The sequence below is a fragment of the Dama dama genome, chromosome 15 (genome assembly GCF_033118175.1).
Source record: "Dama dama isolate Ldn47 chromosome 15, ASM3311817v1, whole genome shotgun sequence".
NCBI classification, from domain to species: Eukaryota; Metazoa; Chordata; class Mammalia; order Artiodactyla; family Cervidae; genus Dama; species Dama dama.
The window spans coordinates 85,357,521-85,381,421 of NC_083695.1; the positions used below are offsets into that span (position 1 = coordinate 85,357,521).

General features: G+C 51.2%; 1 protein-coding gene across 1 annotated transcript; it reads left to right on the plus strand.

Annotated features, from left to right (window-relative positions):
• The first annotated feature begins 232 nt into the window (after positions 1 to 232).
• Positions 233 to 23,901, plus strand: BAG3 (BAG cochaperone 3). Its single transcript, XM_061162776.1, has 4 exons — positions 233 to 780; positions 16,661 to 16,984; positions 18,811 to 19,215; positions 22,502 to 23,901. The coding sequence occupies exons 1-4, from the start codon at positions 595 to 597 to the stop codon at positions 23,339 to 23,341; spliced, it is 1,755 nt and encodes a 584-aa protein (XP_061018759.1). The 5' UTR covers positions 233 to 594; the 3' UTR covers positions 23,342 to 23,901.

Below are 23,901 nucleotides of genomic sequence, written 5' to 3' on the forward strand. Positions count from 1 at the left end.
AGAGGGGTTCGCTCGACCTGCCGCCTGGCGGCTCAGGGATCCCGCGGATGCAAGGCCCCCGCCCAGCTCAGAGACGACTCGTCGGGGCAACACCCACCCCGGAAAGCCCCCGCCCGGGGGAGCCGCGAATGTGGGGAAGAAGTGGCGGGGTGGAGGAGGGGCGGCCGGGGGATGCCCCGCCCACGCCCCGCCCACGCCCCGCCCCGCCCCGATTATAGCCGATGACTCAGGGCGGAGCTCCGCATCCAACCCGCGTCGCCGCCAACTTCTCTGGATGGGACCAGAAGTTTCTAGCCGGCCAGTTGCTACCTCCCTTTATCTCCTCCTTCCCCTTTGGCAGCGAGGAGGCTATTTCCAGACACTTCCAGCCCTCTCCGGCCACGTCACCCCCTCCTTTAATTCATAAAGGTGCCCGGCGCCGGCTTCCCGGACACGTCGGCGGCGCTCACGACTCTCCTCTCCGGCCGCGGCCAGCGAGCGACCCTGCACCTGGAGGTCCGGCACCCCGCGACCCCGTGACCCGGCACCCCGCGACCCGGCACCCTGCAACCCAGCACCCCGGCGGCCGCCCCTCCGGGCCGACCCCGACCCAGCATGAGCGCAGCCACCCACTCGCCCATGGTGCAGATGGCGTCCGGCAACGGCGCCAGCGACCGCGACCCCCTTCCCCCCGGCTGGGAGATCAAGATCGACCCGCAGACCGGCTGGCCCTTCTTCGTGGACCACAACAACCGCACCACGACGTGGAACGACCCGCGCGTGCCCCCCGAGGGCCCCAAGGTGAGCAAGGCCCGCGCCGCACCCTGGCCAGCGGCTCCCCCCGCCACCCCTATCGACGGCCAGTCCGGGGACAGGGCCGGGCCTGGGCGGCTGGGCTGGGCCCGGCTGCGGGGACGCGAGGCTCCAGGTGTGCACCGGCCGCAGCCGGTGCCCGGAGGTCAGTGAAGGCCGCCTGGGACGCACGGATCCCCAGGAGGACGCCAGCTCCCAGGGGGGTCGGCCTGCTGCGCCCCCCATGAGCCCCCTCTCCAGGCCCGCCCTTGGCCGGCGTCTGGGCCAGTCTGGGGAGGTTCCCAAGAGGACTGTCCTCTCTGGGCCGTGTTTGGTTTCCGGGGGTCGGGCGGGAAGTGGGACACGCACGGTGGCACCAGGTCCCGTCCACCGGCTCCATTCGAGGGGCCCTGGGCCAGGAGACGACGGGTGGCCGGCCTGCTCAGCACCAAGGTCCGGGCCAGGCCCGGACACCGTCTCCACCCGCTTCCAGGGCTCAGATCCTGGTTTCACTCTGCTGACTGTGCTTTGGCAGACACCAGGGGACCATTGGCAAGCTTCTGTGGGGGTCCTTTAGGGTCTCTTAGGAATTTTACATCCTCAAGTTCCTGGACTTGGTTGAGGGTATCTTGACTTCACTCTCCCATCTCAGGCACAGAGTGACTCAGGAGACTGATGTAAATGCATTCCTTTTCTTTTTTTTCGCCCTTTCTGTATTTGAAATTAAAACTGTATTATTGTTTGAAAATTGTCTTCACTATGAATATATTCTCGTATGACTTGTTAAAAACAAGATGCAATCTTCCAGGCAATTTCTAAACTGAAGATGTGAGACTGTCTCCTAGTTGGCTATCGCCTTAGATACTGCCTCACCCTGGTCAGAAGGAGATTTTTTTTTTTTTTAATAGCAATACATTCCCTTCCTCCTTATGCTACTAAAATATTTAGCATTTGTTTTTTATCCCCAATACACAAATAATTTGGTAGTAATACTTTTGTGTTAGAAGTATGCCTCATTTACATATATGCAGTCAGTGTATATACTACTTAATCCTTAGAACCATGAAAATTTGAAAATATAAACTTGGAATGAGTCCGTTAATTTAAAAAATTAGAACTAATTGTACTGCTCTTGTAATTTTCTATAACTTTGAGCTTTTTCAAAATGTAAAGCTTGGCAAAAAGAAATAGACTTGTAGTAGTGTTACATTGTCTGGGCAAAATAAAAGTCATAAAGAGCTGGTAAATTATTTTGAAGATTTAAAAATTCACAGAATTAAAAATGTTTTATAAACCGTTGTTTTAGAAGGAAAAAAAATCTGTATTAACCATCTTCATTTTTATGCAGTTTTTTTCCTTTAAAATATTTATGAAACTCTGGTGCCCAACAGTGAGATACTGTATAATCAGCAGCTTACACTTATAAGAAATTAATTGTATATTTATTCCTGAAAATTATTTCAAGAGGCTGTAATTAGCTGGGATGGACATAACCATGTATTCCTTTCGCTTGTCTGTTCAGCCCATTATTGAGTGAAACTAAAGCTCATTTCAGACCTGCTCTGTTACTGCAGCCTGCAAGGATGTAGATCTTTACTGAGGCCAAAAAAAAAAAAAAAAAATGCTGTCATTTGGAGGCTTCCTTCCTATAGAGACAGGAAGAGTCAGAATCCACTGGCGTTGGTGCTAAGTGTAGGTCAAGTATGAACATACCCACCATGAGTTCAGTGTACATGCCACATCGCTGGCACTTTGTTTTCAACATGAAACTCACCCAGCAGGTTGAGATCTTATGTATGATGGATGGGTTAGGCTGTGGTTTTATAAACTTTTTCAAGGGGGAAAAAAAAACAGGTTAAGTTACTATTATTTTTCTCAACAGGTAGAACATAAGAGCTAGTAAATCAGAAGTTTTGATGCTGTAAAAGTTGATTTGAAAATTTAACAGAATTTTAAAGTTGAAAGATCATTAAAGATCTTTTAGCTCAGCCTCTATTTTTCTGAGAAGGATACCCAGAGAGTTCACATGTGTTTCCAGAGGCCATTCAGCCAGTACCAATAGCAAAGAGAGACCTACACCGAAAAGTCCTAATAAGAGGCAGTTTATTGTTCAGAAGAAGGTAGAAGAGACTTAAATTTTAAGTGTGAAATGTGCAGGCTGGAGTACTTGATTGTTTTTCTGCCCTTCTGACTTTTGTGACTACTTGGATGGTGATGGCTGGATGTGATCAACTCAAGAAAAGAGCTGCTTTCCAGATTAATTACTTGAGATTTCTCAACATGGCACTAGAACATAGGGAGAAAACTAACATTCACTTTGTTAGTTCTGTGGGCTTCATGGCTTTCAAGACTGTGCTTTGATGTACACAGAACAACTATGTGACTAATTCAGTTTAACTTCTGTGAATGACACCTCACTCCAGAATAAATACAATGGAAAATCTTTCAGTCAGTTCAGTCGCTCAGTCATGTCTGATTCTTTGCAACCCCATGGACTGCAGCACGCCAGGCTTCTCTGTCCATCACCAACTCCTGGAGCTTGCTCAAACTCATATCCATCAAGTCGGTGATGCCATCCAACCATCTCATCCTCTGTCATCCCCTTCTCCTCCTGCCTTCAATCTTTCCCAGCATCAGGGTCTTTTCCAGTGAGTCAGTTCATCTCATCAGGTAGCCAAAGTATTGGAGTTTCAGCTTCAGTAGTAGTCCTTCCAATGAACAGTCAGGACTGATATCCTTTAGGATGGACTGGTTGGATCTTCTTGCAGTCCGAGGGACTCTCAAGAGTCTTCTCCAACACCACAGTTCAAAAGCATCAGTTCTTTGGTGCTCAGCTTTCTCTATAGTCCAACTGTCACATCCATACATGACTACTGGAAAAACCATAGCCTTGACTAGAAGGACCTTTGTTGGCAAAGTAATGTCTCTGCTTTTTAATATACTCTGTAGGTTGGTCATAACTTTTCTTCCAAGGAGCAAGCGTCTTTTAATTTCATGGCTGCAGTCACCATCTGCAGTGATTTTGGAACCCCCCAAAATAAAGTCTCTCACTGTTTCCATTGTTTCTCCATCTATTTGCCATGAAGTGAATATCCTTCACTAGCACTTCATATCAGAAATTGGTTTCTTAATGTGGATTGAGAAGAGAGCTCCGGCAAAAAAAAAAAACAAAGGGTGATTTTAGAGGAACTGAGCTAAGAGGACTCTCTGAGCATCCTTAACTTCCAGAGAAGATGCTGTCAGTCAATAAAGAGCTATTCACTGAACATGAAAAACAGAGAGCCCTCTTCAGGGGAAGACAGTTTCTGGGGTGTTTGCAGTTTAATCATATGGGTGAAGGAATGAATTTCTTGGAAAGAGGACGACTAGAACTTGTGTATGGTTTAGTCTTATTGGCTGTTGTCTTAGAGTTGATCCTCTCCCGTTTCCCTGAGGTGTTTAGAGTGACCTTTCATCCCATTTTTAAAGAGGGGGCAAGTGAAAGTGTCTTGCCCTACACTGCAGAGGCAGGACAGCTCAAGGCGCAAGGCTTTGGGCTTACTCCAGCTCCACTCTGAGGATCTGAACCTCCCCACCGGCAGTCTTCCTGGATATCGATTTTCTGTACATGTGGGCGGCCCACTAATCTCCTGGCAAGTTCCTACCAGTCCAGGCCCCTTCTCTGGCAGAGGGCTTGGCATCCTCTTTGAGATGTACAGTTTCTATGCAGGCCGCTCCTCTGGCTCGCCTTGTGAAATAAACAGAGGCCAGATGCTTTGGAGTGTGGCGCTGTGCCGCTCCCTTGCAAACCTCCCTGGGCAGAGGAGCAGGGCGGGTCTAGCTCTTCCGGTCCCGGAGGTGCCTGGGCACGGATTCCTGAGCCTGGCAGTCTCCAGGGAAGCTTGAGGAGAACACAGGTTGCCAGCTGTGCGTCCTCCCTTGTTGGATCCAGGTTGCTCAGGGTAGGACGCAGAAATCTGTATGTCAAAAAAAGCTGCCCGGTTGGCTCTTGATTCTGGTGCCCGGGCATTTGGGAGTCACCAAAGGACAATGATCCCACATCCTAGAGGGGGTGGCGTGGGGGAGCTATGACTTTGTGTGCACCTGTGTGAGCCTTGGCATCCTCAAGGGAGCCTGCTTCACCTCTAAACCTCCAGAGCCATTGCCCGAGCCTCCCTTCCTTCCCGGTGAAACTCAGCAGGTTCCTGAGTTTCTGGAGGTGAAGATGGGGGTGGCAGGGGGAGGGATGGAGCCTGGCAGGGTGCCAGTGCAGGCTGTGGGGAAGTGATCCCCAGACCCTTGTGAACCCCGGGAGAAGCAGGCCAGAGGCTTGTCCTGCTGGCCGAATCTCACCACAGTCATTTGACAGATTATCCTCAGGCTCTATAGGAGACAGGTAGGAGCATCCTTGCAGAGGAACTCAGAGCTGGTTTGCATTTTCAGTTGAAGCAGGGACCCATTTATTCCCCTTCACGTTCAGGAGAGCTTCCTGAATATTCCGAGAGATGAGATCATCTTGTGGTTTGCAGATCGATCGCAAGCTCTTGTGCCTCTTAGAATCAGAACACAGGAAAGGAGCGGCCATTCTTTCCTTTGTATTTCCAGCCAGTTGCAGTGACTCTGGAGCAAATGTCTGTATTGCAGATGAATAGCAATTTGCCTAGGGTTCGATAAAGAGCATGGCCAAACAAATGTCTTCGGAGCCCAGCTCATCCAGGACCTTCGTTTTCCCCTCTGAAGAATAGTCCGTGTTTGGCCTATGCAAGACCTGACCAATAACTTGTCCCCTGTTTCGCAGCATATATTTGCCCTTTACAAGGGGTAGAGAGCGCACAGGAACTGTGGCGGCGGTTGACGTTAGCCAGAGCCAGGAAGGCTTAGTTGTTTGATGCCGTTGGGGCTGCCTGTGAGTCAGAAAGCTTCATACCACCCATGAGGCTTGATTAGCATTGTCCTGGTTTCTGGAATGACACACAGTTGCCTTATATAAACCACTCTACACGTTGGTTTCTTCCTACTGACATTTAAAAACGACCTGGCATTTTTCGTAAAAATTAGGAAGCCATGCATAAATCCAGACCTACGCTTTCTCCTTCATAGTTTTGCTGTGTTAATGTTGCTCTTAACATGTTTAAGACGCCTTTTATAGAGAAACTGGGAGCAGTAGCTGAAGGCTTTGCTTATTGGGAACCTCTGAGGATCCTCTAGTACCGATGAACTGCAAGGAAACTTCTCTCATCCCTGACAGTGGCGTTCTCCAGGCCCTCCCGGCTGCCCATGGCTTGTGAATCAGGTCTGCATGCCCATGATCCTTTTGTGCCTCAGCTCTCAGACAAAAAGCTGGACTTCGGAAGCGAGGCTGCAAGTCCCCTCCTTTTGCAGATGTGAAAGTTGATCTCCGGCCCTTGTTTGGCATCGTGCAGTCGGGTGAGATAGCTGGTGTTGTTCAGCCTTCACATATTTCTAGGATGATTTCTTTGGGGGCCTCGGCAGCTTTTCAGCCAGTCAGGCAGCTCGCAAAAGCTTAATCAGAGAGAATTTCTGTAGGAAGGGAGGAACCGATTTTTTCCGTCTGTCAACACCTTTGTTAGACATGTGCCAGACACAGGTGGGTGCTTTTACAAACCTTATCTCTTTAAACCCTCAAAGGCGCTCACGAAGGTGGAAGCTGTCAGATTTACCTTATACACGAGGAGACAGACGTGGAGAGAGGGGAGGTGCCCGGCCTGAGGCCTGTCCGCTGTGACAGAGCAGACTGCTGTGAGCAGAGCTTTACCCCCACCTCAGGTGACAGACAGACTCTCTGTCAGCAGGCCTGGCTGCTTCTGTATACTTAGACCCTTATCCGCCGAGCTCGCCGGGCACAGCCCCGATTTTAAACAGCCTTGAGTCCATCTCCTACAGCTCACCAGACACATTGGCTCCTTTCCTGAGCCTGGGTCTGAGCTGGGAAGACAAGCCCCAGTCTCCGCTCATTCATCTCTGCCGAAATTTTTTGAGTGCCCGCTCTCTGCAAGTCATGGTGTTAAATGTCACACAGAGGACAGTTCTGCCTCCTTCAGGGCCATTTTCCACAAAGCATTTCCCCCATCTCTCGGGTTGGAAGCAGCCCGTCCCGGCTCTGGATGCCACATTACTTCAATTTGAAACTTTCCTCCAAAAGGCCGCACGTTCCTGCTTTGCCTCAAGGTCACGTCCCTGTGGGCTGAGCGTCCCAGAGGCAGACTCTGCGTCTCTTTCATCTCCCTGCCTCTTCAGGGCCTGGCAGGGTCCACGGGCTCAGTATGTATGATTCTGTTTGGAGAAGAGGAAAACGTGGGCCTGGGCTCCGGAGTGGACAGGCTGTTGAAGAAAAGCGTCCCTTATTGACGTGCGTGTTGCAGGAAGCCTTCTGTTGGTTCCTAAGCGGCATCAGCCTCGTCCCCAAACGTCTCCCAGTTGCCAGTTCCTTTTTATTGAATTTCTGAATGGCCTTTTCTCCACAGGGGACTTGGATATTGATTCCCTAAGTTCATCCTTTTGGGTCTTGAAGCGGTCTTTTTTCATCCCCGCCAGTGATACAGCATCTTAGAGCCGGCCTGCCGGGGAGGCTGGTTGCTGACAGCAGCCAGACGCCCCGAAGCCAGCGCTGTGCGAGGATTCTGTCTCCAGTTTTTCCGTTTGTGAGGCTGGCAGTAAGGTCAGGCACTGCAGAGCGGCGAAGCCTCTTACTCACTGTCAGTTCCGAAGAGCCCAGGAGTGTAGATTGTTCACTGCCTCCATAACATTGTGGAGTGTGTGTGTGTGTGTGTGTGTGTGTGTGTGTGTGTGTGTGCGCGCGCGCGCGTTCAGTCATGCCTGACTCTTTGTGACCCCATGGACTGTAGTCCACCAGGCTCCTCTGTCCGTGGGATTCTCCAGGCAAGAATGCTGGAGTGGGTTGCCGTTTCCCACTCCAGGGGATCATCCCGACCCAGGGGTCAAACCCACGTCTCTTGTGCCTCCTGCACTGGCAGGCGGACTCTTTACCACTGGGCCACCCGCGAAGTCCTACGTACGTTAAGTGCGTCCTGAGAGCTCCCCCACCCAGAGCTGCGTCCTGAGAGAGGGAGATGAGACTTAAAGCCTGAAAATTCCCTAGCATCCTGTTGAAGAACAGGCATTTCCTATCTTGAAGTAACTTCCTCGGTTTCTTGAAAATTTAAAGTAGAATTGTTGTGTTTTTTTCAATTACATTAAAAATTCTTTCTTGGACAAAGAATGAATGAATGAATGGTTTAGAAGTGGAAACGGCAGGAAGATAGGAAAGAACATGTGTGTGGCAGGGAAGGCAGCCACATGGCTCTTTTGAATGTTCCAGATTACCCCACAGGGCCCGAGGGTCAGAGTAGGACCCGGCTCTGCTGCTGGGCTGGACCTGGGTCCGCTCCCAGCAGAGGCCCCGGGCTGGGCCTGAGGAGTCTCTGGTCTGTGGTGACTCAGAAAGTGCCCCACTCTCGCTGCCCGGCCTCAGCCAGGCGGTGACTCAGCATTGAGCCTTGGCTCCCTGGCCCAGAGCACACTTGAACTGAATGTTCCAGGTCTGCGCCTCAACTCAGCTCCACCGGGCAAAATGAAATGCTTTCCCTCCTGCTGCATCTTCACCCCCGGGAAGACGGAGGGTTTGCAGATGTTTGTTTGTCGTTAGCCACCAACAGCCATTAATCCTACAGTGTACAGATGTGGCAGGAATGGCGAAAGGGGTTCACGTGTCTGGTCTCAGGTAAAATCACTCACCTTGCCCCGCACCCCGTCCACCCCAGCCTCCCCTTCTGAGAGATGGGCGTACACCAGTACCCGTCCAGCAGGGCTGTGAGGAGCCAGGGCCTGACCTGAGGCCTGTGTGCAGTCTGTGGGGAGAGCCCCAGCCTCCACCAAGAAGTCGGAGGGGATTCTCAGAGAGGCCCTCGGCTTCCCCACACAGTAGAGAGTGCTGGCTGGATGTAGGTCTGCCAGTTCTCAGATGGTCGTGAAGTCTTGTTTCCGGAGGCAAGGGCTCCTCATGGCCCCTGAACCGCCTCAGCTGACTGTCCTTCCACCAGTGTCTGGACGCCCTCAGCATCCTTCCCTGGGGGTTCCTATGCCCCTTGTAGGGGGTGCATAGGAGCTGGGCCAGAACTCAGCGCGGGGGGTCAGCCTTCTGGAGCCTCAGCCAGACCTGCAGCCCACAGCCCCAGCAGCTTGTGGCCTCAGCCCCAGATCCCCCGCCCGAGACAGGCCAGGGCGGTGTGTGTTCTCTGTTCTTCGGGGAGTGCTGTGTTTACCCTCAATCCTGTCTGCTCGAGGGGAGGGTCTCTGCATGGGCCTGAGGACAGTGCCAGCAGGAACCGGGTGCCCAACTGTGTTGGGGGGCATCGGCCATGTGCTCAGGTGTTCTGGACCTGGGCCTAAGGGGCGGAAGGAGAGGGAGGGGGTTTCTAATTGTGACCACCCTCTTGAGGGAGTGTGGTTGTTGGGGAAGGAGTGCTTTGAGAAGCTGCTTAGGTGGGGGAGGAGTTCCCCGCCCCCGAAGTTCCCCCCAAGGCTGCCACCATCTGTCAGTCTCCCCTTGCTTGAGCTGTGGTTGATGAATTGGAGATTTTTTTTTTTTTTTTTTTTTCCTATTGGGGAATTGTGTTTTGTGCAAAATGCATGTCCAGTAAAGCCACCGCCCTGATACCAACAGACACTATGCTTGGCCGGCCTCTGAGACAGAACCTTGAGAAACCAGTGGAAATGTACCCATGGGGGTGAAAGGGTCTCTTTATCTAGATTCAGACAAGTTTGCTTCCTGATACGGAGATTTCAGGTACTTTTCCGTCTGTGACTTGTGGGTTTAGACTGATTAAAGCAGATCCCCACCTTTTTATTTTTTTTTCCCCTGAAGAGGAAGCAGGTAGTTTTTTAAATTCCCTGAAGCCACTGACTTCAGGAGCTGAACCCCGTGACCCAGGGTTTTCCTCTTGGTTTTGCAGCCACTTCCCCTGTGACCTTGGAAACCCCTGAGGGGGGCTCCAGGGAGTGAGGGACTCTGAGCCCGGAGCACTCTCTCCAGCAGGGGACATACTCAGCTGTGGCCTGGAGATGACTTGCATGCCATGGAGGGACACCCTGGGGATGTTGAAGGAACACCAGCAGACCTTCTACTCCCTGGAGACTCCTGCCCCAGCCTGGCTTGGCTCTTCCCCCTGGGCCTCAGGGGCACTTGTGCAGGCACTACAATCATTGCAGATTGGGTGTTGATTGTCTGCAAGGCAGCCCCTCCAGGGTTGGAGGCCTCCTGAAGGCAGAGGAAAATGTAGGTCTCAGGCCCCTGGAGCTGTCTATGGCTGTGTTTGCTTCCAGTATGAAACATTAGATAACATGTCTTAACAGAGAAAATGGCATCCCTGCTAATTAGTGCTCTTAGGACTCTCAGATAAAAGGGCTTCAGACTTTTAACAGGCTCATTACCAACTTGGGTGAGACCACTGAGGAATGAAACCTGAATTTACAACTTTCCGAACAGTAGGCCCAACCAACAGTTGCTTGGGAAAAGCTGGGTCCATCAGTAACTATTTGTGGAATGGAAAAGCGTGGTTATGCAGGGCACGGGACAGCTCAGAGTTCACAGAGACTTTCTTGTGCCTTATTTCACCTAAATTTGGCAACAAGTCCTGGGAGGTATGAGGATTTTTGTAAGTCAGGGGACTTGAGTCGCAGTAGCAAGAAGTCCTGTCCGAGAGCACACAGCTGGCGAGCAGCAGGGTGGGATTAGAGTCCAGGATGGCAGCTTGGAGACGGGGCTCAGAGCTAGTTCATTCCTACCTGTTGGGACACAGCTGCAAAGAAAAGCAATGTCATGATGTTGTTTTTTTTAAAAAAGCTTTCTCTAGTAAAAGCACGTAGGAACACCCATCTCAGTAATCCCAGGATCAGGTCCACGTACTTCTCTAAAAAAATTGCTGTTGGAATATAGTTGATTGACAATACTGTGTTAATTTCAGGTGTACTGCCAAGTGGATGAGTTACACATTACCTGTATCCACTCTTTTTTAGATTCTTTTCCCATGTAGGCTGTTATGTATTGAGTAGAGTTCCTTGTGCTATTCAGTAGGTCCTTATTAGTTATCTGCTTTATGTACCATGGTGTGTATATGTCAGTCCCAGTCTTTCAGTTTATCCCCCTTCTCCGCTGGTAACCGTAAGTTACATCTGTAACTCTGTTTTGTAGAGAAGTATACATACTCTAATAACAGGTATATGAGATAAAACCTCCAATCACCTGGGACTAGATTGCTTAGAGTACAGACTCTTGTCCCACCAGGAGTGCTGTAAACAGACTTTGGTGGATGTGGACTTTGCTTTTTATTCAGAGTTTGCCCTGTATCTGTTATATGCCCCCAAACAGGGCTGGGGGCAGTGGAAGAGACCCTTTACCACACTCTGGTGGGAGCTTCGAGTTTGGCTGTGGGGACGTAGGTATCTGTTTATATATCACATTGGCAATAACTCCTGTTTCTTTTTTGTGGCCTATAATACCAGACGGAAGGTTTTGAGGACCTTGGAGCTCAGGTCTCTGTGTGCGCTTTAGAAGGAAGCTTTTCTTTTGTCTTGCTTCCTGCCTGAGAGAGGCAAGCCCAGGCCACTTTCTATTTTGATCCAGGGCCTCGCTAAATGGAGAGTCCCAGGATTCTTATTTCCCTCCATCTTTTTTTTTCCCCCTCGTTTTAGAAGTCTTGGAAGTATCATTAGTAAAAGTCACTAGCTGACAGGATGAGGCTCTTCTGGCCTAAAAACCCAGTTAATAGAGTGTGTCCTACTTAAGACTCCAGAGCTGTCAAGACGGTGGTGCTCTGAGTTTCCTTTGTGGCTGTTCCCCTTCATTCAGATGGTGGTTTGTAGCTGCTCAGCCCACATTTTAAAGAACACTGCACTGTGGAGCTGAGGTTGGGGCTCACAGGGGCACGGTTTTCAGGGCTTATGGTCCCAGCCTGCTTTTAAGGTGCTGAGTCTATAGCACAGGGGACTCCTCCTCTTCCTGAAACTTTGAGGCACCTTGAGTTCCAGCGATTTCTGATGTGATTTAACTGAGGACAGTTAAGAGTGATCATTTTTAGATTTCTGCAGCATCCATTTTTCCTTGTTTTTGAGCCTTATGTAGGTGTTCAGAGCTAGGAGCTATCTTGGGATCGGAGGTCGGAGAGAAGGTCGGCTGGAAGGACCCTCGTTTAGAGTGTGCTCCCAGGGCCATTGGGGCTAGGTTTCCCCACAGACCTTCTGAGTCAGACTTTGTTAGGACTGAACAGCGAGTCTGCATTTTTTTTTTTTTTTAAATTTCCTGGGTGTTCCAGACGCCCCTGGAGTCTGAGGACCACTGCTTTTACAGCACATCATTTCACAGCTCAGGAAGCTGGGGGTGGGGGATAGGAGTAAGCTGCTTCCGTAGTGCCTCCTTAGGGGCAGAGCTGGCTCTGGGATCACGTGCAGTCTCTTTCCAAGTCTGCTAGCTGTCCCTTGGTGCCCGCGCTGTTACTAAAAATCAGTGGTGAAGTGTAGTCATGCTCTCAGAGTCCCTTGGACTGCAGGAGATCCAGCCAGTCAATCCTAAGGAATATCAACCCAGAATATCCACTGGAAGGACTAATACTGAAGCCGAAACTCCAATACTTTGGCCACCTGATGCAAAGATCTGACTCACTGGAAAAGACCCTGATGCTGGGAAAGATTGAGGGCCAAAGGAGATGGGGGTGACAGAGGATGAGATGGTTGGATGGCATCACCAACTCGATGGATGTGAGTTTAAGCAGACTCCAGAGATAATGGAGGACAGAGGAGCCTGATGTGCTACAGTCCATGGGGTCGCAAAACTCGGACACAACTGAGCGACTGAACAACAACAGCAATGAGTAAATAAGACCTGTTTGTAAGCCACACCCTTGTCCAAGCTCAGAGCCTGACCCCAGGCTTATCTAGTAATAATACCTTATATTTGCTAGGGCAGGTTTTGGCTCATCTGAGGCAGTTTTTCCCGCTTTTCATCCTGGCCTTCTCATGGAGTTGTTTGACACCTGCAGAGGATTTTAACGTAATGCCCAAAGAAGAAGAATTGGCCAGTTCATTTTATAAATTGGTGCAGTGAGATAAGCAGTGGGAGTCAGGCTCTGATTTCCTAATTGAATGTTGTGTGAATGTATTCCTGATGGCCCTGCCCACAGATAAGGATAATGAGCTGAGCTGACCGGAGGGTAATTCCTGTGATGCTGTCCCTGCTCCTCGGGAAGCGAGGCAGGCGGTGATGGGGAGGCCGGGCTGGCCGGTGTCCGCTTGGTCACTGTGCTGGCACCTCGTGCCTATCGCAGGGCCTCACTGGCGTGAAACCCCCAGGAGACGGAGGCCCCAGTCCCCAGCGAAGTCAGGGCGGGGCAGGTGGTGCATCTTCTATGAAAGACACCGGCCAGCATGACCAAGAGGCTTGGGCTTGCACTTGAGAACACTTCTTACGGGACTGAGGAGACATGTTCTAGACGTTTTCTAGGAGAATTATAAATATTTCTAATATATACTTATTATATGTATATGTTTATATACATTTGAATGTATAGAAAGAAAGTGAAGTCACTCAGTCATGTCCGACTCTTTCCGACCCCATGGACTGTAACCCACCAGGCTCCTCCATCCATGGAATTTTCCAGGAAGAGTACTGGAATGGGTTGTCATTTCCTTCTCCAGGGAATCTTCCTGACCCTGGGATTGAACCCGGGTCTCCCGCATTACAGGCAGATGCTTTACCGTCTGAGCCACCAGGGAAGCCATTTGAGTGTATACTTATTTTACATACATAGTTATATAAATAATATAAATTAAACATTTTAAAGTCTTTTTTTCCCCCACTCTGGAATAAAAGTTCATCTTTTCTTTCACTAGACTCTGATGAAACACCACAGGAGGTAAAAAGGGCAGTGTGACTCTCTCGGGTCCTGCAGTTTGGTTCGTAGACCCAAAGCATTTGCTGCTGACAGGGCTCTCACGAGAGCAGAGTGGGAACGGCGGCGGCATCAGCACCCCGTGCGGGCCTTGTCACGGGCAGGTGTTTTAAGTTTTTGTTCACAGAGAAGTGTTAGTTTTCTAGTCCATAGACGTGAGATAATTTTTTTAAACTTAGCTCAAGCAGTGTTTTCTCAACAAAGCCCCCCCACCCTGCCACCAGAGTGTCAGGGCCGCCTGCCTTCTTTTAGACATGACGATTGTGAAGAGATGTGTGGTTTTTATTAAACGGCATAAATGAGCCGTTAGTTCACACAGAACCAGTAGTGCAGACCTCAGGACTATAGGAAAGTAGCCTCCAGGCCTCTCCCAGCCTCCCTTCTTTCCAGCTTGGGCCCCTGAGGCCCCCATCCCAGCCTACAGCGACCACACGCCTCCCTCCGCTGACCCGAGCGTGGCTCTGCTCCCGAGACCCAGGCCAGGTGTTGGCTGTGCCGTCACAGCCCCTGGGGCAGGCAGAACTGCTCCTCTGCCCTCCTCCCCTCCTTCCTCCCTTTTTCTTCCATTTTCAACTGAGGCACAAAATATATTCAGCGAGATGCGTAAAATGTATTGGCAGGCCCGCCCTAGGACCCTCTGGATCCAGGGGCTTTCCCCCAGGAGTGGCCAGGCCTCGGGAGGGTCTGAGGTGGAGGCGCAGCTAACAGCGGGGTGGTGGGGGGCGGCTGCCCTCACAGGTTCAGCCTGGGTAGTGTGGGTGGACTGAGGCAGGGATGGGCAGCGTGGGGGCTCCAGAGACGAGAGTGTGAGAGACTTCTGTCACACGTGGGTGATTTATCTCCACCACTCAGAAAGAGAGAGAACTTTTCCATCTCCTCAGAAGGTCCCTTCCCGGACGATTACCATTTCCTCCAGGTGCGTCTACCTTCCTGACTCCGGTCACCGCCGGTTCATTCTGTCCTTCAGGTTTGATTCCTTTGACCCTTGGGCGTCTTGAGTCGCAGCATCCTGCGCTGTTTAGGGAGGGAATGCCTTTCAGCCCGCTGGGCAAACCCCTCTCCACGGGCTCTCGTAACAACTCAGGATAGACCGGTGAAGTGGGTATTGCTAGCTCCACTTTCTAGCAAAGGGGATTAAGGCTCACGGAGGTAAAGACTTATCCCTGATGAAAGAATGGTTACCAACAGAGCTAGGAAAGAACTCGAGCCCTCTCTCGGAAGCCCCACCCTACTAGAAAAGCCCAGGTGGGCCCCTGTGCGCTGCAGGTGGCCGTCCTGTTTGTTTCACGCGGCCCCCGGCCGGCAGGGATTGGACTTTGCTGGTTTGTAAACCATGGTTCCCAGTAGCTCGGGAGCAGGGCGTGCACCAGGGGCCAGCCAGCGGACGAGGGCTGCTAACTTGCTCATCTCCGCTCTAGTGCGTGGCCAGGAGGAAGCCAGCAGAAACGCCGCCCCCCGCACTTGTCCAGGCTCCGCTCCAGGCTGGAGGGAAGGTGCCCCAGGGCGAGGACGACTTGCCCAGCCGGCCTCTGATGAGTCAGCACCCAGCAGCACGGGCCTCCTTCAGTGCTCCTGCTGCCTCCCTTCTGGTGCCCGTCTCGTGGCAGGAATGCGCTTCTGAATGTCACGCCTGGACCCACTCCCTGCTCTTGGGTGACCCGAGAGTTAAGCAGGCTAAAATAATGCCGCCGCCCTGAGCACGTGGGTATTCTAATCTGAGAGTACCGCCTGTCTGCCGGTGTCCCCAAGGACACGGCGACACCCAGGCCTCTCCTGAGTGCTGGGAGGCCCGCTGGGGCGGCGAGCTCAGCAGGAGGGCAGAGAGAGTCTTTCACGGGTCTGAAAGATCTAAGATCCAGGGCTTGCCCTCCTTGTGACCAGCTTCGGCCCAGCAGAAACAGAGCCTCAGCCTTCTGGTGTTTGCCATTCAGGGGGATGCCTCGTAAGGAGACACAGTAGTTTGTCCACTTGGATGCGTGGAAGTGGCACGGATCCTCACTCCCCTCCTCTGTGAGAGGACCCTCTAGTGCTCAGGAGATGGTCAGGACAGGAAGCCGCAGGGGTCCCTGGCTTCAGTCGCCCACCCTCTGCTTGCTGAGGAGTGACATTGCCCGGTGAGTGACTGGCCAGCCTTGTTGTCTGAAACAGGATCTTTCTCTGTGGTACATCTGGAACTTGGCCTTCTCAAGGGTCCCAAAATAGCCAGGCCACTGAAGGGAGAACTTCATGAGAGGACACAGGAGGGACCCCAGCCGCTCCTTGCCAGGCAGGCTTTGTTGGCATCACAAGACCAGCACAACTAATCCCTGGGTTTTGTTCTCATCCTGTGCCTCTTATGCATTCCTCGGGTATCTCCCTTTCTTGCCGCTTGTTCTGAAAATATTCTGAGGAGGCTGCCTGCCTGCCGCCGCCCCTTCTCTGCAGATTTCTGAGCTGCGGCCTGTGTTGGGGTCCCATGCGAGTCTGCGTTGTCAGGAAATGTGAGGACCATTTAGGAAGCCGAGATGCTGGCTGTAACCTAGCGAGTTGGCATTGAATCCTCCTAGCATCTTCTGATCTGGGTCTCTGAAGGTTTGGGAGGCTGTCGGGGACTCCCCTGTATGCACGGCTACCTTGTCATCCAGAGCAAAAACCTGTCTTACAAGTTCGGAAAACTGGGACTTCTCCTGTGCTCCACAGATACCTTGCTTGTCTCTTGCTTTCTCTTGATGCTACTGATTCTTAAACTGCTGGGCTAACAGCAGCTTCAGCAAGGGAGGAGGGGTCTGGAAGAAGTAGGGGATCGGGGGAGGTACCCACAGTTTCTGTGCTCAGCTGTCCTGGCTCCTAGCTGGTGCCGTGGGGCCCAGAGTCACTCTGGAAGATCAGAGCACGTGGCATTATGCTTTCTCCTCGGGGCTGTTCCTTCCCAGTTTCTAACAGGTCTGTGTGTCTCCTCTCATTTTTAGGAAACCGCATCCTCTGCAAATGGGCCATCACGGGAGGGCCCCAGGCCGCTGCCCACTAGGGAAGGTCACGCCGTGTACCCCCAGCTCCGGCCAGGCTACATTCCCATCCCCGTCCTCCATGAAGGCGCCCCGAGCCGGCCGTACCCTGTCTTCGCCTACTCCCAGCCCGGGACGCAGCGCTTCCAAACCGAGGTGGCTGCAGCGGCTCCCCCGAGGTCCCAGTCACCCCTGCGGGGTGTGGTGGAAGCCAGCCAGCCAGATAAACTGAGTGCACCAGCGGCAGCTGCTGCGGCGGCCCAGCCCCCAGCCTCCCATGGACCCGAGGTAAGGAGAGGCCTGGCTCGTGGGCCTATGGCCGTGACCTGTGCGGGCAAGGGGCAGGGGTGGGTGGGAGCTGGTTGTCGTGCTTCCTGGGCTGCCCCAGACCTCAGATGACCCCAGACCCTGATGACAGCCCAGTGAGATGTGGGTTATGAGGGCCTGGCCTGCATCACCCAGCAAAGATCGCTTGCTGACAGCCCCACGTCCCCCCAGCATTTCACAGGCTGGCTTTTCAGATGAGCAGGGATTGTGGTTAGTTTCTGTAGTTCAGGAATTGGGGCTCAAGAAAGGGTAAACAGCTTTGGTCCAAAAGCATGAAGTCGGAAGTGGCATCGCAGTGCCTGGAAGCCTGCCCTTTTGGCTCCTCCTATGATACCCCTCATTCCCACTGAGCTTTCTGTGTCAGAAACACAGAGAGACTGTGTCATTTCACTCAGTTCAGTGATCACAGGTGAGTGTTAACTGCTCGGAGCTGCACTGACGTGAAAATGAGACCACGTGCCTGCCCTCACAGTGTCCGCCGTTTAAAACAAAGCATAAAATTAGGATCAGGGAGGCAGCTGCTTTTCAGGTTTTAAGCCTGAAGTCGGCACTTCCTTGCACTAACATTTAAGGTGTAGTCCTTAACCTGGTTCTTAGCTGAGACTTGAAGGCCAGTGGACCCCAGCAGGCATCCTGAGCCACAGGCCCTCTGGGTCTTCCTGTTGGCATACCGTCCCGTTGTGTCCCCCGTGCTGCTCTTGAGCACAAATGCTCACTCCGGGTGAAAAACATAGTTAATGGAGGCGTCAGGTGGTGCAGTGGTAAAGAACCCACCTGCCAGTGCAGGAGAGGCAAGAGACGCACGTCGGATCCCTGGGTTGGGACGTTCCTCTGGAGAAGGAAATGGCAATCCACTCCAGTATTTTTGCCTGGAAAATTCCATCCACAGAGGATCCTGGTAGGCTACGATCCATGGGGTCGCAAAGAGTCGGACATGACTGAGCACACACTCACACAGGAGGTGTGAGCTTCCCTTTCTTGGAGAGGCAGTACCTATATTTGTAATGTTTTTGTTGTAAAAATCAAAAGTGATGCGTCAGTCAGAGAAATCTTCACAAATTTAACCTAGCAGGGGCCTTAGAGGCCAACTGGGAAAACACTCTTCTGCTTTTCCAGAATAGAAGGTAGGCGGTCAGGAAGGGAGAGGGGCCTGGCCTGCCTCAGTCCACATGGGGACATGGTTTTCGCTGGCCCCTGGGTTCTCTGGGGATAAGCAGGAAAAGAGTTTAGGAAAGAGGAAATGAAGTGACAACAATGACTAAAACTTAGTGAGCACTTCCTGTGTGTGGTGCTGGCACCAGACACACCCACTGATTCTTTTACAGAATCTTCAAGTCAGTCGGGTGAGGAGGGGTTACTCTTCTCTGTACTTTAAATGCAGCTCATAAACAGTAAAAAATCTGCCTGCAATGCAGGAGACTAAGGTTCAATCCCTGGGTCCAGAAGATCCCCTGAATGAGGGTATGGCAACCCACTCCAGTATTCTTGCCTGGAAAATCCCATGTACAGAGAAGCCTGGTGGGCTTCAGCCCATGAAGTCGCAAAGAGTCGGATGTGACTTAGCGACTAAAACAACACCAAAGCTATCAGGCTGTTGAGAATTTGAGCCCAGGCCTCTTGACTCCTGAGTTCCCGGTCTTAACAGTACGTTTGGACACTGGAAAGGCTTAATAGATGGGAGGTTGTATTAAACCTGCCACCCTGAGCAGGCACATATTGGGGGCGGAATCGGAGAGCCAGGCAAGGGGGGTTCACAGGGCCGTGTGTCTGTGTTCTGTGTCTCGCAGCGGTCCCAGTCTCCAGCGGCCTCGGACTGCTCCTCGTCGTCCTCCTCGGCCAGCCTGCCCACCTCCTCTGGCAGGAGCAGCCTGGGCGGTCACCAGCTCCCCCGGGGCTACATTTCCATCCCTGTGATACACGAGCAGAACGTCACCCGGCCGGCAGCCCAGCCATCCTTCCACCAAGCCCAGAAGACACACTACCCCGCTCAGCAGGGCGAATACCAGACGCACCAGCCCGTGTACCACAAGATCCAGGGGGATGACTGGGAGCCCCGGACCACGTGGACCGCATCCCCCTTCCGGCCTCCCGTCCGGGGTGCGTCCAGCCGGGAGGGCTCTCCCGCCAGAAGCAGCACGCCAGTGCCACCCCCGCCGTCTCTCCGTGTGCAGACCGCGGTCGACAGGCCTCAGGTATGGGAGTCGGTGTTGCAGACGGGCTGGGGTGGCATCCTTCAGGGCCAGAGGAGCTCTGTTCCAGTGTCCTGGGTCCCTTGCCCTCACCAGCCCTTCCTGGGGAGACCGAGATCCTGGAAATGCTGGTCACCAGCAGAAATGTGGGCGAGGGCTGTGAACCTCCCATGCCTTCTACAGCTTTTGCTCGTTCTTTGTTGCAGCTGCCTCAGGGGCAGAGTTCCAACCACCGTGATGGGCAATGGTGGGCAGAGCGCAGCATCACACATCTGGGGCCCAGGTGTCCTCTGCCCACCATACCCTTTCAGGGCCCTGCCACACCCCACTCCACACTCCAGCCGTAGCCTCATCTCCTGCCTCACAGATACCCCTTCTGCACCCTGCCAGCCCTTCCATCTGTTGTCTCCTTTCTCATGTCTTTGCTCACACTGAACCCACTTCCTGAGATGCCTCCACAATCTATACTTTTCCCATCCTCCAAGTGACAAGCCAGTCTTGCCACTTCTATGCAACCTCCTCATCTTTTCCCAGGGTGCCTGGTCTCTTACAGTTCAGCATCTGATTATCCTATGCATTTCAGAAGTGTTCTTCGGCTCTCTTCAGCTCTGCTCTGACCTTGACCACAGGGAGCATGTCCTACTCCTTTCTCCTCCTTTGCAGTAAAAAGGACCGTGTTGCCCGGCTGATGCCTGGCCAGCTGGGTGGCCGGGAAACCTTCCTGCCTATCTGGTGAAAGTCACAGGCAGGGCCTGTTTAACCTTCCATAGAGGCATGCATTAGCTTCCCAGGCGGCACTAGTGGTAAAGAACCCAGCTGCCAGCACAGGAGATGTAAGAGACACGGATTCGATCCCTGGGTCAGGAAGATTCCCTGGAGGAGGGCATGGCAACCCACTCCAGTCTTCTTCCCAGAGAATCTCATGGACAGAAGAACCTGGCGGGCACAGCACATAGAGTTGCAGAGTCGGTCACAACTGAGGCGACTTGCACAGCACACCGCACAGAAGTGTGCAGGCATTGATCCCTGGGGGGAGCAGTCTTCTAGTTTTAAAGCCGCAGAATGCCCAGCAGCCAGGGCCCCTCGGCTGCTGAGTGAATTCTCGACCACTGTTCTTAAAAGGAAAGTCGCCTGTAAACAAATGGAGGGCATCTTCTTCCTACAAATGGGGACACTGTCCAGGGCCCTCCAACAGAGTGCCTTTCTGTTACTGGTTTTTGTTTTTGTTTTGTTTTTGGCTTTTCTATTTGGAAATGATTTCAACCTTACAGAAGAGAAGTCCAGTATATGTGAAGGTCATGAAAAGCAAAAGATTCAGCTATATTCACTGTTAACATTTTACTTCATTTGCCTTGTCATTTTTCCTCTCTCCATATATTATCTATATTTTTTGTATGATATAACATGCCTCTTTAACCCCTAAACATGACAGCAGATGTTTTCCTAAGAGAGCTACCTTCTCATTCATAACTACATTAGAATTATCAGATGCAGGACAGTTAACATCCTCACGACATCGTTGTCTCATTCACAGTTCATTTCCACATCTCCTTTAGAGCAGTTTCCCCCTTGTTCTAGGATGTAGTCTAGGACCATGAGCATTGCATGCAGGTGTCATTTGCCTGTAGTCTCCTTTAATCTGGTTCGGTTTCTCAGTCTTTTTCTGCTATCATGACCTTGAAAAGTTTTTGAAAAGTATAAACCAGAGGGCACACCCCCTTTTAAGTGTTTCTAAAGTCGCTTATTCAGTTACTGTTTTAAAGCCCAAGGAGAGGCGTGTGGCTAGTTCGTGACTGCTAAGGGCCAAAGTTGAGGACTTCTGGTTGGCAGAAGAGATTTGATGGAAAGGGAGGCTAGTGTTGTTCAAACAGCCAAGCGTTCATCAGATCCTTACTTAAACTCAGTAGTCCTTTCAAAGGGGAGAGAAGTGCCCGTTTGCAAAGCTGGCAGTGTTTCCTCTCAGATCTTTCCTATATATTTTCTGTAATTGGTGAAACAATATTTAATCCTATTTCCACTTAATCTTACTTGTTTGTAGTGGCCTCCCTTTCACAGCTTGTTCAGAGGTGTTGTTGGAGGCTTGCAAAGATTTGACCTAATTGAATATTATAGTGGGATTTAGTGTTTTTAATATGGAGTTTTTAATATGTTTTTAATATGGAGTACTTTACAAATAATATAGTCCAACTCCTATTTCCCAGTTGATGAAGTCAGAGTGTGTGAGATTTTTTAAAGGGGGTTTTAGATATTCACTTGAATGCTAGATGAACCAAGATAATTCTGTTGCAGGCATAGTTCATTTTTAAAAATATACCTCTAGCCTGTAGTCACATTAAAGAGTATCTCAGTCGCATTAAAGAGCATCTCAGCCTGTGTGGCCATGTAGTCAGTGTGGAGGTGCTGCACTCTGCCAGTATCAGCTCTGACACAAATGTGTCCAAGCAGAATTCTTACAGAGTTACCCATTTGGGGCATCTTGCTTATTCTCAAAAAAATAACATCAGTCTGGGCAGAAACCACAAGTCCATCATAGGTTTAAAAAAAAAAAAAAAAGATGATTATAACTTTGCTGAAACAGGAGATGGGAAGGTCATACCCTGAGCAGAGACTGTCAGACAGAAGGGGGACAAGTGGCAGTTATTACTCCATGGCTCTGTCACCTGAAAGTCTGAGTCACCCAGAACTTTGCTTTGAGCTAGAGTAACTCAGGAGTCAGCATGAGTTTGGGGTATTTTCCTTTTTGAAAAATTATGTTGGTTTTCTTTTCATTGCCATAAGAATTACATCTCCAGAAAAAGTCAGTAAGAGATAACAGACTGAGAGACCAAAGTAACAAATGGAAGCATGACAATGGTTTGGTTACATATAATGCATGTGTGCTAGTCATGCTAAGTCTCTTTAGTCATGTCTGACTCCTGGGAACCCCAGGGACTGTAGCCTGCCAGGCTCCTCTGTCCATGGGATTCTCCAGGCAGGAATACTAGAGTGGGTTGCTATGCCCTCCTCCAGGGGACCTTCCTGCCCAGGGATCAAACTCAACATCTTTTATGTCTCCTGCATTGGCAGATAGGTTCTTTACCACTAGCCCCACCTGGGAAGTCCCATAATACATGAAGAATACTATATTTTATTCTTGTAACTGGTGTCAGTTGACTTTGAAAATCTCTTTTATACTGTTAATCTTTTTAAAAGTTGTTCCCGTTTCCTTCTACATCAGTACTAGCTACAAATGACCACCTGTGACTCTCAGCCATTAAAATTGTCTCTGTGTCTTGCCTCTTCCCCACAGCCCATGACCCATCGAGAACCTTCACCTGTTCCCCAACCTGAAAACAAGCCAGAAAGCAGGCCGGGCCCAACTGGACCAGATCTCCCTCCTGGACACATCCCGATCCAAGTGATCCGAAAGGAGGTGGATGCTCAACCTGTTCCACAGAAGCCCCCGCCTCCCTCTGAGAAGGTGGAAATAAAGGTTCCTTCCGCTGCAGTGCCTTGTCCTCCTAGCCCTGCTCCTCCTACCATCCCCTCTGCCGTCCCCTCTGCCGTCCCTTCTGCTGTCCCCTCTTCCCCCAAGAATGTGGCTGCAGAAGAGAGAGCAGCCCCCAGTCCTGCCCCTGCAGAAGCTGCACCCCCCAAACCAGGAGAAGCTGAAGTGCCCCCAAAGCATCCAGGTGTGCTAAAAGTAGAAGCCATCCTGGAGAAAGTGCAAGGGCTGGAACAGGCTGTGGACAACTTTGAAGGCAAGAAGACAGACAAAAAGTACCTGATGATAGAAGAGTATCTGACCAAAGAGCTACTAGCCCTGGATTCGGTAGACCCAGAAGGACGAGCTGATGTCCGCCAGGCCAGGAGAGATGGGGTCAGGAAGGTTCAGACCATCTTGGAAAAACTTGAACAGAAAGCAATAGATGTCCCAGGTCAAGTCCAGGTTTACGAACTCCAGCCTAGCTCGCTTGAGACGGATCAGCCACTACAGGAGATCATGGAGATGGCCGCAGACAAGAGCAAGAAGAGTGCTGGAGACGGAGAAGACCCCAAAACCGAAACCCAGCCGCCGGAAGCCAAAGAAGCAGCAACTCCAAACCCCAGCAGCACGACAGACACAACTGCTAAGCCGGCAGCACCGTAGTCTCCACGAGATGAAGAGTCAGCCCTGGAGACTGGGAACTGATGTGTGCTTTAGGGAATTGTAAGTTGCATGCATTTCAGGGACTTAAAATCAGTTGGTTTTTACTCTTCATAGCCGCTTGGTACGCAGTAACTTGGGTGGAGGCAAAACACACTAATAAAAAGGGCTAAAAAGGAAAATGATGCTTTTCTTGTGTTCGTATTCCGTACAAATAAAGAAGTTGCTTGTTACAAGTTTAATAACCCCATAGCTTCTTGTTTTGGAGCCCTCTCTGTATGGGCCCCACGTGTTAGCCGTGGATGTGAACTGTCTTTCTAGCTCTGGATTGAAGGAGTTTTTTTTGGCAGGGGGAGTAGATGGGGTGTCAGTTTCTCATCACTAAATATGAAGCCCGTTTTTCAGAAATGTTGCCATTTTAATGGGATGATTTTTGTCATCTCACAGCTATGATACTTTAGATAGAATAAAATGTGTAAGGAGCCATAGAAATATCTGTATGTGGGATGACTTTAATGCTATGTGTAAAAAAAAGGAAAATAAAGTAATAATGTAACTCAAAA

What these genes read in the sequence shown, in the direction of transcription:
- BAG3 (XM_061162776.1), top strand. Translation starts at nt 595, where the DNA reads ATGAGCGCAGCCACCCACTCGCCCATGGTGCAGATGGCGTCCGGCAAC. An exon ending in CAGCCTCCCATGGACCCGAG is followed by an intron (nt 16,985 to 18,810) that starts GTAAGGAGAGGC and finishes TGTGTCTCGCAG; the next exon opens with CGGTCCCAGTCTCCAGCGGC. An exon ending in CCGCGGTCGACAGGCCTCAG is followed by an intron (nt 19,216 to 22,501) that starts GTATGGGAGTCG and finishes TCTTCCCCACAG; the next exon opens with CCCATGACCCATCGAGAACC.